Source organism: Meriones unguiculatus, chromosome X (assembly GCF_030254825.1).
Source record: "Meriones unguiculatus strain TT.TT164.6M chromosome X, Bangor_MerUng_6.1, whole genome shotgun sequence".
Lineage (NCBI taxonomy): Eukaryota > Metazoa > Chordata > Mammalia > Rodentia > Muridae > Meriones > Meriones unguiculatus.
The window spans coordinates 20915528-20934520 of record NC_083369.1 but is presented as its reverse complement, the minus strand read 5'-3'; the positions used below and the strand labels follow the sequence as shown (position 1 = coordinate 20934520).

Sequence of the window (18993 nt, the reverse complement as noted above, 5' to 3'; positions counted from 1 at the left end):
TATCAGGTGCTAATTGTGTACATAGAGGGCCATAAATGCCCATCTTCCTTTATTTAATAATGGGAAAATTGGCTTGTGTCATGATGATAACTTTAAAGAGTTAGCTTCTTTCCTTGTGGGCACTTCATCAAATGTGGACCATGCAAATATATACGTATATTGCAAATATATGTGTAGAATAACAATGATTTTTTTCTAAGTCATTTCCATTCAACTGTCTAAGTTTCTCATCTTTTTCTGAATTATGCACCCATAGATAGAGATGAAGCTAACTGATCATCTCATGAAGCCATTGTGGACTACTTTGAAATAAGATTAGCTTCTTTTCTACAGACCATGCATTTTATTGCTCTCCAAGAAAGTTGCATCTTGTAGGTTAACATGGCTTGCCTCTTGGGACCCATATATTGCAATATTCTCCTTCAGATACCAAGATTGGTTCTCATCAAAGATCAAAAACAACAAAGCAAATTCCCGGTCCATATCTTTCCGGCCTCCACTGGGTTCTAAGATTCCTTTTCGGCAGATGAGTAAGGGTCCCACCAAGCCACTATACATGTCCTGAGGAAGAAAGGCAGAAGGAAGGAAGACATGAGAGTAATCCTCGATAGCAGTACTCTATAGAGAGCTGGACCACAAATAAGCAGACTTTCTTACATCTTTTCTCCTTCTCTTTTGCTCAATTGGACCATACACTTTAAAAGTAGGAAAGATACCTTACATCTGTATCATCCTTAACACTAAAAAATATACCCATAATAGAGTAGAAACAACATATTGCTGATGACTTGTAATTAATTGGCTACACAGACAACATTCATCTTCTAGATTAGGAAACAGAGGCAGCACAACTTTATTATAGTTATTCCAAAGACACTCTAGAGCCAAATTCAAGACTATACCTCTGATTTCCTGACAACAATGCCCACTTTTTTAAAATATGAGAACATACTGCTTTACAGGATCCAAAAGGATGAGACAAGAAAGAAAAGGCTCATCACAAGTATCTGGTGTGACACACTGCCTTCTCACTCCTTCTGACTATTAAAATAAAGTAAACATTTGAGTAAGTTTTCTCAAATCCCAGACATTACAGAACTGTTTTTTTTTGTTTGTTTGTTTGTTTGCTTGTTTCTGACTACATCTTTTGTAGTTGTTTTGCAAGGTAATTTGCCCAGTTCTGAGATCCTTCTTTCAATATACAATTTTTTGTTACCTTGATAGGATCCACTGCAGAATAATAAATCCAGGAAACACAAGAAGAGTCACTGGGTCCAGGACCAGATCTTTCTGGGATGTTCCACTGGTAAGTAAGTACTTCACCTAAGGGTAGTAAGGAAGGTCTGATTGGACCAAGTTAGACATCTCTCTCAATTTCTAGATATCCCTTTTAGGTGAGTATGTGAGTCTCAGTACCCTTAAGATCCTTTTCCATCATTCTCACACCAGGCTCCATTTTATTTCTGTTACATTTTTTTTTTCTCCCTTCTTGGGAAAAAAAAACAAAAACAAAAAAATAACCTCAACATTTCACTTCTATCCTCCCAGTACACAAAAGCTCAGGCTTAATCCTGTGGTAATGTAGCTCTCCTGCTATTTTTAGTAGATATAATGATGTATCATTTGTGTTTCGTGCTTGTCTTGATTTCCTGCTACTGCCTCCTAATGAATCTTGTTTCCATAACCTTTTTACTCATTTCTTTCCTTCCTTTCAACACTCTATGGAAGATTTCAGTCACATATTGTTATTTATGTCTTGAAAAATCTTAAATACTTGAAACCAAACCTTTCTTGTTACTAAGAGTTCACCTCAAAATTTTAATTAAACACTAGGTATTATTTTAATACTGTCCTAACAGCAGATAAAAAAATATACTGGGGATTAAAGTTCACTGGTAGAGCATGTTGGTATGTATTATGCCCTAGTTTTAATCCTCAGGACCAAACACAACCTAAAATTGCTATAAATTTAGCTTTTTCCTTTGAAAAAGTAAATTTGGGCCTCCAATGCTCAATAACATACCTATTCTCCTTGTTGACAAGATTCAAAACTTTATTTTTCTTTGACACTTAACATTCACTTGTTCAACATCCAGTGAAGTACTACATCTTATCAATCCTATTGCTATATTTTATTTTTTAAGGTTAATTTTAAATTTATGTTCCCATGAAGGTTGGTGGCCATTTAGATAAGAAGGCACCATGACATCTCTTGGAGCTGGAGTCAGAGATGGTTGTGAGCTGTTTGGTGTGGGTTTTGCAAACTAAACTCACATTTTCTGAAGAGAAGCGTTTGCTCTTAACAGTTGACTCATATTTCTCACCCTTCTACAATATATTTTATAGTTCTCCTCTTGTCCTTTCAAGTTCAACTACCTCTACTCTAGTTTAGACTGTTGTTTACCCAATCACACTGTTAATAAGCAATCCTGTTCTGTTGTGAACTTAATTGAAACATCCTTTCCTGAAGGAAGGAAGAAGGTCTTTTAAAACTCAGGGAGAAAAAAAAAACTTGCAAGGTTCAGAAACTAAACAAACTTCACAAGTCTTGGGAACCTTTGCTGTCAGAGGTTATATAAACAGTAACAACTGCAAGAAAGTAGAAAGTATGCAGGAAGCTCCACCAATGCAAATTTGGTGAGTCATCACCTATGCTACGGTGAGATTAGCAATGGTTCTACTATTTTTGAATAGTCTGTGCTCCTGTAAGCCCTGAACCATCACTGCTGCTGAAAGTTCTCTGATAAACTTATTAGTTCACAAAGGTAGATTTTGGGTGGAGTGGTTGGCTTAACCATTTGTCACTGCAATATCTGTGGTGAATAGACCTCATAACTCCTCAGGAAAAGCAACTCGCCTCTAACCTTGCCTTTTCCAACCAATTTCCAATTATTCCTGTATTGACCTTCTATAGCTACTTTACTGAGGTATGATTTACATACCCTGCTCATACTACTCCAATTTGATCATTGTAAATTTATAACAAGAAAGAATTATTACATTATAGCCCATAAACATTCAATTAAAATAAACAATAAAACTATAAAATATTGCACTTGAAAATAACATATATTCACATAGTTCTGTAACTACTACCGTGATCTGTTTTAGAAAAATTCATTACAATCAACAAACCCCTATACTCTTGTTACAGTCTAATTTACTCACCATCCCAATGCACCCACAAACTTGTTTTCTATCTCATTCTGAACATTTCATATTATTGAATCATGTGTTTTATTGTCTTTTGCTTACTACATTATTTCATTTTCAAAACATTTTCATGGTCCATACATGCTGCTCCACAATTTGCTTTTTACTGCCAACATATATGACATTTTATAGACATGTTACAGTTTACTCATCAGTTCATCAGTTGGTAGATACTTTGGCATTTCTACTTTGAGATAAATATGAATAATAGTAACATTAAAGACTGTAGTTGTAGCTCAGTAAAGTCATGCTAGTAAAGTCCTTTTCTAGCATGTATGAGACCCCACTGAATCCTAAAAACTGGTGCTATCAATTATCATACAGGATTTTCTATGGAGTTATGTTTTCATTTATCTTGGGTGTTTAACCTATAATGGAATTAATTGAATTATATAGTAATGTCAATTTTTAACAACTGGATGAATTCACAAACTGATTTCTAAAGCATTGGAACCATCAAATATCACTGTGTAGATTCTACTTCCAATATTCTTATAAAAACTAGGTATCTTTTTTCTTAATTTTGTTTTAGTGAAGGAGATATGCTATTTTATTGAACTGATTTGCTGTTCTCTGAAGTCTAATTATGATGAAAATTTTCTCTGTCATTTACTGGTGTTTTTAAGTGCATATTGGGGGAGAAGTATTTACTTAAATCATGTGCTCATTCTTAATTCTATCTGTTTTTTTGATAAAATAATAAAGAATTCTTACAACTCAACAAAACAAAAACAAATCACCTAATTAACATGAACAAAACTTTGAACAGACAATTCACTAAAGATAATATAAGAATATAAATAAGAACATAATAATCTATCATTATCAGCTATTAGGAAAATGAAAACCAAAATCATGAATTACAAAGATATTTTGTAGCTTATTGGTAGAATTTTCTTCTAATATACAAAAGGCCATGGGTTTAACTCTACCATCACTAAGTAATTAAAATATTATATCATTGGTCATTACAATTTAATAATTTCAAATAATTTTCATGTTCACTAAAGCTGAAAACCACTAAACTATATACCATCTTGGAATCCACCTCCTCTGCTATTTGACCAGTGGATGCTAAACAGAGTTGATGAAAGCTGTTTAACTCTTTGTATTGCAGCTTTTAAATCTATTTAATTTTGTAGCTCCAAAAACTGTAACTTTGGTGAACAACTATAAATTTTGTCACTTTTTTTAAGTCTCACCTGTTTTGTACCTTACTCCCAAGAGCTTATTTTAACTGATATTTTACATAGTAGTAATAATGGCATTTCCAAATACTTCTATATAGTACTTATAACACATTGAGTTACTGAATCTTCAAGGCTGGTCACAGAAAGATGTTAAAATAGCTGTTCAAATGTCACAGATCAGACTAAATTTTGAACTTAAGACTAACTCTAGAATCCTGTTCTTACCATCTAGATTGGTGACTTTTCTTGTCCCTATGACAAAATAAATAATAACAATAAACAACTTAGAGAAGGAGAGGTTTATCTGGAGTCATGGTTTCATTACATGTGATACTCAGGGAGTAATAAAGCAAGAAATTCCTAATACTGTTCAAGAAGCTGACTGAGGTAATACCTATATATTTGTTTCTTTATTCGGAACTCCAGTATATGGGATGCTGCTGTCTACATACAGAATAGATCTTCCTGCCTTAACTTTCTTCGGTAATGTCATCACATACCCAGCCAAATGAGTGTTTCACAAATCTCTACCAACTTTTTGGTTCAATTAAAATGAGAACCAAAATTCACCTTCACATAATCACTCAGAAGACTCCCATCTCTCATACTGATGATACTGATTCTAGAAACATTTGGATTCACATCTACCAGTCCCTTCAGTCTCAGTTTGGGAAGTTTTCTTTTTCTGATTTAACATTACTCCTTTCATGAGAGTTCCTACTACCATTTCTTCTTGTATTGTTAGATTTAGATCCATCTTCCCACCTGGACCTTTAACTTCTTTGCTCATCCCTCTTCCCATATTTAATTCCATGCTTAATTCTCTTCTTGCTTCTTTGGTGACCCCCAAACTGTTGCTTCTCTCTATCTAATCCAGCTTTCCTTAAAATTAAGTATTTTACAGTTCTGAAAACATTTACTATCTCCGTTTCTCCACTTCTTTTTCAATATTTTATCCTCTGTCTGCTGTTGGTGCAGGTGTGTCCCTTCAAAAATATTATATATTGAAGTCTCAACCCCTATTACCTCAGAATCTGACCTCATTTAGAAACATTGTCAAATTAGTAACAAGGAAATCAGTTTTAAATGAGGGTAATAGGGCAGGCCTCTAATATTACCCATATAATATAAAAAGGAGAACTTTGGTGTAGAGAAACACACACAGAAAGAAAATGACATGGATGTAGACTGCTGTGCTTGTTTGTTTGCTTTAGAATTTCATACAATCTAGAGTTATCTGGGAAGAAGAACAACATCTGGGAAGCTGCTTCCATCAGAAACAGGCAAGTCTTAGGGCTTCCTTAATTAATAATGAGAGAGAGCCCAGCTCACTGTGGGTTGTGTCATCCTTGGGCAGGTGGTCACAGTTCTATAAGAAAGCAGGCTGAACAACCCATGTGGAGCAAGTCAGTAAGTGGCACCCCTTCAGGGTCTGTAAGTTAGTTGCTGCCTCGACTTCCTTTGATGATGAACTGTGATTGTGAAACTGTAAGCTGAAACAAACCCTTTCCTCCAGAAGTTGATTTTATCATGGTCTTTATTAAAGCAATAGAAACATAAAACAGAAATTGGTATCAGATTCTTGAGATATTACTGTGACAGACCTGACCTCATTGTTTCGAAGAGGATTGTGGAAAGACTTTGGAACTTTGAGCTAGGAAAGCAATTGCTTGATCAAAGCTTAGTGGGCTTTTAGGAGACTGAAAGATAGAAATGCTGAAAGAGATAAAGATAACAGAAGACTTGCTCAATCAGTTTAAGAAGGAAACAAAGACTCTACCAGTGCTATTTGTAGGATATTTTGTATGAAGAATCCTTCATTCTGGTTAGTTGGAGATGACTCAGCTGTGATCAAAAAGAGACTAGCACTACTGAAGTCAAATTGCTTTACTGAGACAATTGATGCTGGTTCCCTACAGCTGGGAAATAAGCTGCACTTAAGAAGAGACCAGCCTCATTTAGGAAAAATATCTAGGAGCATTTTCTCAGGATCAAAACACAGAAGCTGAGGTCCAGGGTGGCCAAGGCTGTATTCATGACAACAGCAGAAATTGGTAATGTGCAAGAGTCAGATGGCACTGGTTTGAAGGTCTGAAAGTGAAAGAGAGAGCAGCTGAGCACTGAAAATATTTGGCAGGACTAGGAATCCTTGAAGAGGAGACAAGACAGGCCACTGGTGAAGATTCATCCACAGTTGCAGTAGAAACTCCAGAATGTTGGCGATATCAGTCCTATGAGATGACCATCAAGGATAACAGCAACTCTGGAGTGGAGCTAGCTTGGGCTTATGAGAGAAGTTGATTATGCTGTAAATGACAGAGCTGGATAAGTGGAACTGCACAGGCCCTTTAGAGCCCAAAAGATTGTGATCCTGTTCAGACATCAAGCACTGAACTGTTTAAATGTTGTATTATGGTTTTGTTTGGGTCAGACAATGACCATGTTCTTGTTCTTCCCTCTTGGTGTATGAAAATATGTAACTTATGTTTTATTTTATAGAATATTACTGTTGAGCAATTTTAGACCTTTACGCTTAGATAAGCAGGTGGTTCTGCACGCTATATAAAATCAAGATGAGCAAGCTATGATAAGCAAGCCAGTAAGCAGTGTCCTTCGTGGCCTCTGAATTAGTTCTTGCCTCTAGATGTCTGCCCTGATTTTCCTCAGTGAGATATTGTGACCTGAGATTCTAAGATCAAATAAGCCATTTTATTCCCAAGTTGCTTTTGGTCATGCTCTTTAATACAGCGATTAAAAATTAAGACAGAAAACAAGGAAAACAAATGGAGGCACATAAAGATGAAACTATAAAAAATAGATGCCATCATGGAAAGAAAAGAATCTACATTAAACAGATGAAGGAAATGGTGCAAGACATAAAAACAGAATTAGAATCAACAAAGAAAACACAAAGAGAGAAAGCCCTGTAGCTGAAGAACGTAGAGAAAAGATCAGGAATTACAAAGGTAAGCATCACCAACAGAATACAAGAGATGGAAGAGAGAACTCAGGGACTGAAGATACAATTTCAGAAATTAATACATCTCTCAAAGAAAAAATAAAACCAGAAAAGTCCTAAAACAAAACATCCAAGAAATCATGGACACCATGAAAAGACGAAATCTAAGAATAACAGAAATGGACGAAAAAGAAGATTCCAGGCTCTGTAAACATCAATGGACTCAACTCGCCAATAAAAAGACACAATAAAAAGATAACAGAACGTTTGTGGAAACAGGATCCAACATTCTGCTGCATCCAAGAAACACACCTTTGCAACAATTACAGACAGTACTTCAGAGTAAAGGGATGGAAAATGCCTTTTAAGGCAAATGGACCCAGAAAACAAGCTGGAGTAGCTATTCTAATAACTAATAAAATAAACTTTCAACCAGAAGTAATCAAAAAAGATGATGGGGCACTTCATTCTCATCAAAGGAAAAATCCACAAGGACATTACAATCCTGAGCATCTATGCCCCAAATACAAGGGCACCTGCATTTGTAAATGAAACATTATTAAAGCTAAAATCACACATCAATCAAAACACCATAATAGTGGGAGACATCAACACTCCACTCTCACTAAGGAACAGATCATCTAGACAGAAGTTAAATAGGGAAATAAAGACACAGGAGTCCTAAATCAAATGGACCTAATAGATCTCTACAGAACCTTTCACCCAAACCCAAAAGAGCATACCTTCTTCACAGCACACCATGAAACCTTCTCCAAAATTGATGATATAGTCAGAAACAAAACAAGCCTTAACAGATACAAGAAGATTGAAATAATCCTTTTGTATCCTATCAGACAACCATGGTGTAAAACTATACCTCAACAACAACAGAAATAACAAAAAGCCTGCATATGCATGGAAACTAAATGACTCTCTACTCAGTTACAGCTGGATCAGGGAAGAAATGGAAAAAAAAAAAGAAATTAGAGACTTCCTAAAATTCAATGAAAATGAAAGCACAACTTAACCAAATTAATGAGACACAGTGAAGCATTTCTAAGAGGAAAGTTTATAGCACTAAGTGCCTTGAGAAAGGAGTTTGAGACATCTCATACAAACAACTTGAAACAAACAAACAAGAGACCTGAAAGCCTTAGGGAAAAAAAAAAGGAGCAGACACACCCAAGAGGAGCAGATGGTTGGAAATCATCAAACTCAGGGCTAAAGTCAATAAATTAGAAACAAAGAAAACAATTCAAAGAATCAATGAAACCAAGAGATAGTTCTTTCAGAAAATCAACAAGATTGACAAACCCTTAGCCAAAACAACTGAAAGGCAGAGAAAAACTATCCAAATCAGCAAAACCAGAAACAAAAAGGGGGACATAACAACAAACACTGAGGATATCCAAAGGATCATTAGGTCTTACTACAAAAGCCTATATGCCCCAAAATTTGAAAATCTAAATGAAATGGACAATTTCCTTGATGGATTCCATTTACCAAAGTTAAACCAAGATAAGGTAAATAGAGTAAACAGTACTATATCCCCCAAGGAAATAGAAGCAGTCATCAAAATCTTCCTTCCAAAAAAAGCCGAGGGCCAGATGGTTTCAGGGCAGAACTCTACCAGACCTTCAAAGAAGAGCCAACTCCAATACTCTTTAAACTATTCCACAAAATAGAAACAGAATGAACATTACAAACTCATTCTGAGGCGACAGTAACCTTGATACTAAAAGCACATAAAGACTCAACAAAAAGGAAAACTTCAGACCTATCTCTCTTATGATCATTGATGCAAAAATACTCAATAAAATACTCACAAACCAAATCCAAGAATACATAAAACATATCATCCACCATGACCAAGTAGGCTTCATCCCAGGCATGCAGAGGTGGATCAATATACAACAATCTATCAATGTAATCCACCATATAAACACAAAGAAGGAAACAAAACAAAACAAAACAAAACAAAAAACCTGATCATCCTTAGATCCCAAAAAAGCACTAGAAAAAATCCAACACCCATTTATGTTTAAAATCTTGGAGCAATCAGGGATACAAGGCACATACCTAAACATAATCAAGGCAATATACAACAAGCCTATACCCAACATCAAACTAAATGGAAAGAAACTTAAATCAATCCCACTGAAATCAGGGAAAAGGCAGGGCTGCCCACCCCCTCTGTATTTCTTCAACATAGTACTTGAAGTTCTAGCTAAAACAATAAGATAATTAAAGGAGATAAAGGGAATACACATTGGAAAGGAAGAAGTCAAAGTATTACTATTTGCAGGTGATACTACCTGCAAATTCTACCAGGGAACTCCTACAGCTGATAAAAGCCTTCAGCAAAGTGGCCGAATACAAAATTAACTCAAAAAAGCAGTAGCCCTCCTGTACATGAAAGACAAAAGAGCTGAGAAAGAAATTAGAGAAACAACAGCTTTCACAATAGCCACTAATAACATAAAGTACTTTAATCAAGCAAGTGAAAGATCTGTTTGAAAAAAAACATCAAGTCTCTGAAGAAAGAAATAGAAGAATATTTTAGAACATGGAAAGATCTCTGGTGCTCATGGATTGGTAAGATTAACCTAGTAAACATAGCCACCCTACCAAAAGCAATCTACAGACTCAGTGCAATTCACATCAAAATACTAACACAATTCTTTACAGAACTTGAAAGAACAATTCTCAATTTCATATGGAAAAACAAAAAACAAAAACAAAAACAAAAAAAACCCAAAACCCAGAATTGTTAAACAATCCTGTACAGTAACAGATCTTCTGGAGGTTTCTCCATCCCTGATATCAAGCTGTACTACAAAGCAACAGTAATAAAAACCAAATGGTACAGGCATAGAAATAGACTTGTGGATCAATTGAATTGAATCAAAGACCTGAACATTTTTACAAAGAAGCCAAAACAATAAAATGGAAAAGAGATAGCATCTTCAATAAATGGTGCTGTTCTAACTGGATGTCTACATGTAAAAATGCAAATATTTATCACCCTGCAAAAAGCTAAAGTCCAAGTTGATCAAAAACCTCAACATAAAACAAGAGACACTAAACCTGTTGGAAGAAAGAATGGGGAAGAGCCTTGACCGCATTGGCACAAGAGACAACTTCCTGAACAGAAAACTACAGGCTCGAAGATCAACAATCAATAAACGGAAACTTATGAAACTAAAAAGCTTATGTAAACAAAGGACACTGCCATCAGAACAAAATGACAGCCTACCAATTGGAAAAGGATCCTCACCAACCCTATATCTGACGCAGGGCTAAAATCAGGATATATAAAGAACTCAAGAAGTGGAACAGCAACAAATAAAGTAATCCAATTTAAAAAAAATGGGTTCTAGAGCTAAAAAGAGAATTCTCAATGGTGAAATATTGAATGGCAGGGAAAAACTTAAAGAAATATTCAAAGAAGATTCTGAAACTCATAACCAAATTTTGGGCTGCGTGCAGGGAATCTTATGAAAGAAGAGGGAGATAGTAAGACCTGGAGAGGACAGGAGTTCCACAAGGAGAGCAACATAACCAAGACATATGGGCCCAGGGGTCTTTTCTGAGACTAAATCTCCAACCAAGGACCATGCATGTATATAACCTAGAACCCCTTCTCAGATGTAGCCCATGGCAGCTCAGGATCCAAGTGGGTAACTTAGTAAGGGGAACAGGGATTATCTCTGACATGAACTCAGTAGCTGCCTCTTTAATCACCTCACCTTGAGGGAAGAGCAGCCTTGGCAAGCCACAGAGGAGGACAATGCAGCCAGTCCTGCTGCTAGGGTTAGATGGAAGCGGAAGAGGATCTCCCCTATCTGTGGACTTGGAGAGGGGCATAGGAGGAGACGAGGGAGGGAGGGTGGGATTGGGAAGGAATGAGGGAGGGAACTACAGCTGGGATAAAATCTGAATAAACTGTAATTAATATAAAAAATAAATATTTAATAAAAAAGAAATAAACTCAAATATTAGAATAAAAAAATTCAACCTCGTTGGTCATCAGGGACATGCAAATCAAAACAACCATGAGATTTTACCTTATACCCATCAGTATGGCTAAGCTCAAAAACTCAAGGGACATCACTTGTTAGAGAGGACTTGGAGAAAGGGGAATCCTCCTCCATTGCTGGTGGTAATGTAAACTGGTACAACCACCTTGGAAATCAATCTGGTGCTTTCTCAGAAAATTAGGAATAGTCATACTTCAATATCCAGCTATACCACTCCTAGGCATATATCCAAAATATACACAACAAAGATGTTTGCTCAACCATGTTCATAGTAGCTCTATTTGTAATAGCTAGAATCTGAAAACAACCTAGATGTCCCTCAACAGAGGAATGGATACAATAATTGTGTTAAATATACATAATGGAATACTATTCAGCTATTAAAAACAAGGAACTCATGAAATTTCCGGGTAAATGGTGGAAATGAGAAAAATCATCTTGAGGGAGGTAACCCAGAAGCAGAAAGACACACATGGCATATACTCACTCTTAAGTGCATGCTAGCCATAGAATATAGGAGAAACATACTAAAATCTATACTCCTAGAGAAGCTATAGAACAAGAAAGACCCTAGGGAAGATTTCAATCTTATTCAGAAGGACAAACACAATAGACACCGAGAGCAGGAGAAGATGGGAACCAGGACAGGAGCCTATCACATATCAAAGCAGAGGCTGAGACTCCTAGCCAAACTTTGGGCAGAGTGCTTGGAATCTTATGAAAGAATGGGGAGATAGAAAGACCTCAAGGGAGCTCCAACAGGAGACCAAAAGAGCCATGAAAAACTGAGCCCTATTATCCCTGAAGAGAATGGTACCCCAACCAAGGACAATGCATCGAGAGGACCTAAATCCTCAGCTCAGATGTAGCCCAGAGACTCAGTATCCAAGTGAGACCCTAGTAAGGGGAGCAGGAACTTTCTCTGGCATGAACTCAGTGGCAGGTTCTCTGATCACCTTCCCCTGGAGGGTGCAGCCTTGCCAGGCCACAAAGGAAGACAATCCAACCGTCCAGTTGAGACCTGATAGGCTAGGGTCAAATAGAAAGGGAGGAAGACCTCCCCTATCAGTGGACTAGGGCAGGGGCACCAGGAGGAGAAGAGGGAAAGAGGGTGGGATTGGGAGGAGAGGAGGGAAGGGGCCACAGCTGGGATACAAATTGAATAAATAATAATAATAATAATAATAATAATAATAATAATAATAAAGAAAAATGATTAAAAGAAGAAAATATGACTATCTATAACCTAAAAAAGACAGAGGCCTGAAAGAAAAATGCCTTCCCTACAGCCATTAAATAAAAAGAGGTGGTTTCAGATTCCTTTAATCCCAGTACTTCACAGGCAGAGACGTGGGGAGCTCTTTTGATTTATAAGCCAGCCTGGTCTACAGAGCTAGTTCCAAAAAAAAAAGGTAGCAACCTTTCCCAGTACCTCTAGTGTAGATCTCTAATTTCCAGCAACTTAAGACAATAAAATATCTGTTGTTCTTATCATACAGTTTGTGATATTTCCATGAGACACCCTTAGAAAATTGGTACAGTGTCCTCTGTTTCACAGAAGCTTTTCAGTTTCATGAGGTCCCATTTTTTCACTGTTGCCAGGAGGGTATCAAAACATATGCTGAGATGCATAGCCAAACTTTGGGCAAAGTGCAGGGAATCTTATGAAAGAAGCGGGAGATAGAAAGACTTGGAGGGAACAGGAACTCCAAAAGGAAAGCAACAGCACCAAAAAATCTGGGCACAAGGGTCTTTTCTGAGACTGATACTCCAACCAAGGACCATTCATGGAGATAACCTAGAACCCCTGCACAGATGTATCCCATGGCAGTTCAGTGTCCAAGTGGGTTCCCCAATATTAGGACCAGGAACCTTCTCTGACATGAACTCAGTGGCTGTCTCTGAGCACCTCCACCCGAGGGGGTAGCAGCCTTACCAGTCCACAGAGGAAGACAATGCAGCCAGTCCTGATGAAACCTGATAGACTAGGGTCAGATGGAAGGGGAGGAGGTCCTCCCCTATCAGTGGACTGGGGGAGGAGCATAAGAGAAGAAGAGCGAGGGAGGGTGGGGTTGGGAGGGGATGGAAGAAGGGGCTACACCTGGGATACAAAGTGAATAAATTGTAACTAAAAAAAATAAAAAACTATAAAAAAAGAAAATTAGTACAACCTCATGCAACTTCCATGTGATAAAAATTTAGTGAATAATTTGGATTCAGGTATGTACAACCCCTAGCCCACAGGCTCCATTTAGGCCTGGGATAGCTATGAATGCATATTAACAGAAAAAGCATGAAACTACAATGTCAAAAATTTGTAGCTACATGAGACCTTTTATGTGTTTTGTCTGACTTTATGCTTCAAAGTTTTTAGCCAAACTAATACACAAGCTCTCCTAAATAATCAAGTGCTTCATACCCTGATGGAATCTCTAGAAACCACCTTAGATTGCAAATATTTCTAATGAAAAAATGAGGGAAGTTTTTTCTTTCTAATTCAACCAACAAAAAAATCCCAAATTCATGGCATCTAATGCAAAATTATAAGATACATGAAAAAAAACAAGGCAAGATGATTTCCCAAAAAAACTGCTAATCCTAGAAAACTCAAAAGGATATTAGATATGCTCAATGAAATCACAGTTAATACAAATACCCGAATAAGTTCCAAAAAAAAAAAGAAATACACTGAATGAAAGAAGGAAGTCACTAGTTAATATGAAAGTCAAATTCAATAAAGATATAGAAGTACTAAAAAAAGCAGAAATAATGGAAATAAAAATAAGTAAAATAAAAACTATCATAGTAAATAAGCGTAACAAATACAATGGATTAAGAGGAAGACAAAATAACAGGGAGAGAAGACAGGTAGAGGAACTAGAAGATCGAGAGAGTGATAAAGAAGCGAGTACACTTGACAACGATGGGACACTATGAAAAGATGGGCTCTATGGACCATAGGCTTATTTGTGAAGATGAGGAGATGTGGTCAAGCTGGAGGAGGTGAGTCACTTTGAGGTTTTAAAAGCCTCTGTCATATCCATTTCTGCCTCCTACTTTCAGATAAGAATGTAAGCTCTTAAGCTCTCAGCTTCTGGTGTTGCAGCAACGTGCCTGTCTCCCGGCACTAGAGAAGCAGAAGTAGGCAGATCTCTGTGAGTTTGAAATCAACTTGGTTTACATGCCAAGTTCCAGGTCAGCCAGGGCTATATAATGAGACTCTCTTTCAGACAAAAGAAACAAATAATTCCAGAATTAATACCTTGGAATACAGCTAACCAGAGAAAGAAATGATTTTATGTTAAAAACTTTATAACAATGAAGAATGGATTAAAGCAAGACACTATTTGTTCTACCAACTGAGGAAAACATATTCAAATATATGAGCCCATGGGGCCCATTCTCATTATCATTCAAACCACTACTGTATGCTTCTGCTTGCTATATTTGATACAGTTTATTATACTGAAACATGTTACTTCTATTCCTAGTATCCTCAGAACTTTCGTAATGCAGGAATGCTGTGTTTTATCAAAAGCTGAAAATGCCTCCCACAATTATGGACTAGGAAAATTAATATTGTACAAATGGTTTTAGTACTCAAGGCAGCCTACAGATACAACACAATCCCCCATAGAATTTCAATGCTGTTCTTAAAATTCATGTGAAAACACACACACAAAAACACAAACAATAAATACCTTGATTAGCCAAAGCAATCCTGAGCAAAAAGAATAATCTTCAGGTCCATGTTAAATTTGTTAAATTGCACAGGCAGAGTTAGAAAAGAGCATGGTGCTGGCATAAAGCAGAAACAAAAATCAGCAGAATAGAGAACCCAGATAAAAGCCCATATAGCAATAGCCACCACTTGACATTAATTTCAAAAATATATATTTTAGAAAAACCTCTTCAAAAATGTTGCTAATAAAATGGGATAGCCACATGTGGAAGAATGAAATTATATCCTTATCAAATTGCTCCCACTACAGAAACCAAAGACAAAAATTCACCTTTAGACCTAATTCTGAGCAGCTGAAATTATTAGTCCAAATAGTATGGAAAACATCTGAAGGCATAGGTATACGAAAGGATTTTCTAAAATTAGACTACAATTTCTTAGTAAATAATGTCAAGTGATGGCGAATAAGAGCTCATAAAATTCAAAAGCACTGCACAGAAAGGAAACAGTTAAATAAGTGAAATGACAGGATAGAGAATGAAAGCAAATCTCCATAAGAAATCAAACAATTCAATTAATAAGTGAATTAAAGAACAGTTCTCAACAGATAAAATATAAATAGCTAATAAACGTATGAAAATATTCAAACTCATTAGTCATGAAAGAAATAGAAATTAAAACTACTTTGAGATTTCATCTCATCCCAGTGCCAAAGGCAGTCATTAAGAAAACAAAAAAGAAACCCTTACACTTCTGGTAGGAAAGAAAAGTAGTATAGTCACCATGACAATCAGAGTGGAGTTTTTGGAGACAACCTCTCCTGGGTATTTACTGAAACAGCTCCAAGTACATATATCACAAATAGCCTTGCTCATCAATGTTTTATCACAGCATTATTCTCAGTAGCTAAGTTATGGAAATAACCTATGTTTCCAACAAAGTTACAGATAAAGAAAATGCGGCATATATAAACAATGAATTCTTTTCAGCTGTAAGGAAGGAAAGTTGTGCCATTTTCAGGAAAATGTGTGAAACTGGAGATGCTCATATTATTCAATTAAGCCAGAAATACAAATAGCATATGCTTTTACCCATTTATCACTCTTAAGATTTTATAGAGCTACATAAAATCATTTATATATGACCTCCGAGTGTAAGTAAACCTGTCCTGGAGAACAAATGAGAAGGGAAGGGTAAGAAAAAAGAGAGTAAGGGGATATTAGGAACAAATATGCTCAATGTACAGTATATACTTATATGAAATTGTTCTTTCAAAATACTGTGTCATATATAACGGATTACCACAACAAGAATTTGAAAAATAATAAAAGATAAGTTTAAAAAGGAAAAAACTTACAAAGATAACTAAAGCGAACTTTTAAATGAATCACTAAAAAATACTGATGAGGTGCCATGAATGACACATTCATATCCATTGATACCAACATTAAATGGAAGAAAGATATAATGGTATGATTCAAGTATGGTTTGACTAATACCTCAGATGTTGAAATTTACCTCCTATTGTAAAGCAGTTAAATGGTACAGATTTGATGCAGCTACAGCATTTATAGATGTGCTGGCGAAGTTATTAGGAAAAAACTCTGAAAAAAATTAACATGGCTTTATAAGGAGAATAGGCAAGCATTTTCTAGAAACTAGACACACATTTTCTGTCTCATCAAGTGGTGGCTTGTACTGTCTTAGAACTGAAGGCCATTGCTGAATGAGGTTCCCAGACCTTATACTTTCAGAACTGTGAGTTAAATAAACTCCTCTTATTTATAAAGTAGACCGTCAATGCCATTTCCTTACAGTAATCAAAAGTTACTCATTAGTACACATAAACAATCTAATTTACACTTTAAGGAACTTAGAAAAGAACAAAGGAACCCATGTTGTACACAAGGGTTTATTAACTGAAATACAGTAACTATTGAAAATATAAAAGAAAAACACTCCTAGAACTCCAATTCACCAGTAAATTACCTCTACCTTTCATTGACCTACATTCCTAGCCCCCAAATGTAATGTGTTTAAAGGAATAAACCAGAAGACTAAAGGAGAAGGACCGAAAGCCTTTGTTCTTTCACTAAGTGTTCCAACTCACCAGGCTCAGCAGCCTGTGGCCAGCCAGCATTAAATTCTAGAACTCCATGGGCATGTACAGAATATGGTCGGCTGGCATTATTCTTGAACACCACAGTCAAGATATCACCAACCTCTCCTTTGATAAGTGGACCTGATACATATAAAAAGAAGCACAAGTTTTATTAGTAGGGGAGTAAAATGGGAGACATTAAAGAGTAAGGCATAACTGCAAGATCCATAGAACTGGGAATTAATCTTCCCAAGGCTGAAGTACGTGCCTGGTACAATTTTCAGATTCAGAAGCCTTAAAATTACTGTTCCTATCCACAGCATGAGGGTACTTCAAAAACAGAAATATGCTTCCTATTTTCCCCACTTTTCCCATCCTACTTTGCTCTACATAATAACCAAAGACACTAGAGATTCTGAATTTTACAGAATCATTGATAGTAAGGGCTGAAACCTTGGCATACAAAGCACATAGAATAGCTGTATCTCTTCAGAGGTCAATGGGTCCTGTCTGGTCTAGGACAAGAATAAAGAAACCCACTGTAAAAAAGCATCATATAGTCTTTATTAAATTGAAATATGGGGGAAATAATGGCTCTGTGTATCATTTTTGCTTTTGCTTGTTGGAGACCCTAAATTCTCCTGCCTCTGGAGTCTTTTAAAATCTACTAGCTTCAGAGTATCCATGTCTCAAAGATACAAAAATTTGAAACATTTTGTTCCATGTTATAAAAGAATTTATATTTCCCCCTTTCCCTTCAGTGTTTATATTCATAGCCACTTTTAAAAATAGGGCCATAATTTTAATATTTCACGTGGAAAAGATGAGAATGAGGAATAAGATAGCTTCCCTGATATGATATAGCTGTCCTAGAATTAACCCACTCTTTTACATATTAGAATGTAAGTAAATTTCCCTTACCCAGGATTCCCAAGTGCTCCTCTGGTCCAGACCTTGGCTTCGGAATCCTGAAAGTACCATCAGTGTATTCCCTGAATACAGCTTTCTTATATCTGGAACCCAGAAGCCCATCCGTGTTGCTCAGGAAAACATGGCCATAACTAGAGGAATCCAAAGACTGTTATTAGCACCTGACCTTCAACCTTTATTTTCAGATGTAGGAAAATTAAGTTAGAACTATTCTCATGTCAAATATGAAAGAAAATGTAAATCTATTCATTATAATGTCAAATTACATTGCCACAACTGAAAACAGTAGGTTTCTGAACCTGTGTTTTTATTTCAATCATCCAGATAGATATTTGCAGTATGATGATATTTCCAATGTAACTTAAGAACCAGAAACCGTGGCTTTGGTTCCAGCCTTAATAGAGTATTAGATTTGAAAGTATTTTAACAAAAGGACAAGGCACAAAGTTTCAGTTGAGCATCAATAGTTGTTGGAGATGAAAAGTGAGAAGAAATAGGCTCTTACAGATTTTTCATTACAGGATATTTAACAGCTGACAGAGCTTATCATTCATTTTAACAGAACATTCCAAATACGTGGATCACAGATGTACAATCACTAGCCCAGATTTGACAGGATTATGTACAGAGACACTGTCACCCAGAAGGGGAGACAGGACTTAGAATTAAGCCTGCTGTTCCTACTCTTTCTTTACTAGTGATGTTTTCTTTTTCAGCTATGCATAATAGATGAAATCAAGGTTTACAGAAATAAACTTACATTTCCTAATTCCCACAGAAAATTCTCATGAAGACTTCAGCCTAAACAACCAACTTGTAAAGGTCAAAAATTGACAAAAAAAGTGAAAACACCACAAACTAAAGAAAACTATTATTAA

The 18993-nt window shown here is 36.2% G+C and overlaps 1 protein-coding gene across 5 annotated transcripts in view; it reads right to left on the bottom strand.

The window, feature by feature from the left end:
- Window positions 1-18993, bottom strand: part of Heph (hephaestin) — a 131154-nt gene that overhangs the window by 18760 nt on the left and 93401 nt on the right. For all 5 annotated transcript variants that reach the window (XM_060375504.1, XM_060375503.1, XM_060375502.1 and 2 more), the window contains 4 exons: window positions 18107-18246; window positions 17195-17326; window positions 1217-1323; window positions 336-561 (listed from right to left, as the gene is read on the bottom strand). In XM_060375504.1, coding sequence (XP_060231487.1) covers window positions 336-561; window positions 1217-1323; window positions 17195-17326; window positions 18107-18246 — 605 coding nt within the window. The remainder of the gene's footprint in view (window positions 1-335; window positions 562-1216; window positions 1324-17194; window positions 17327-18106; window positions 18247-18993) is intronic.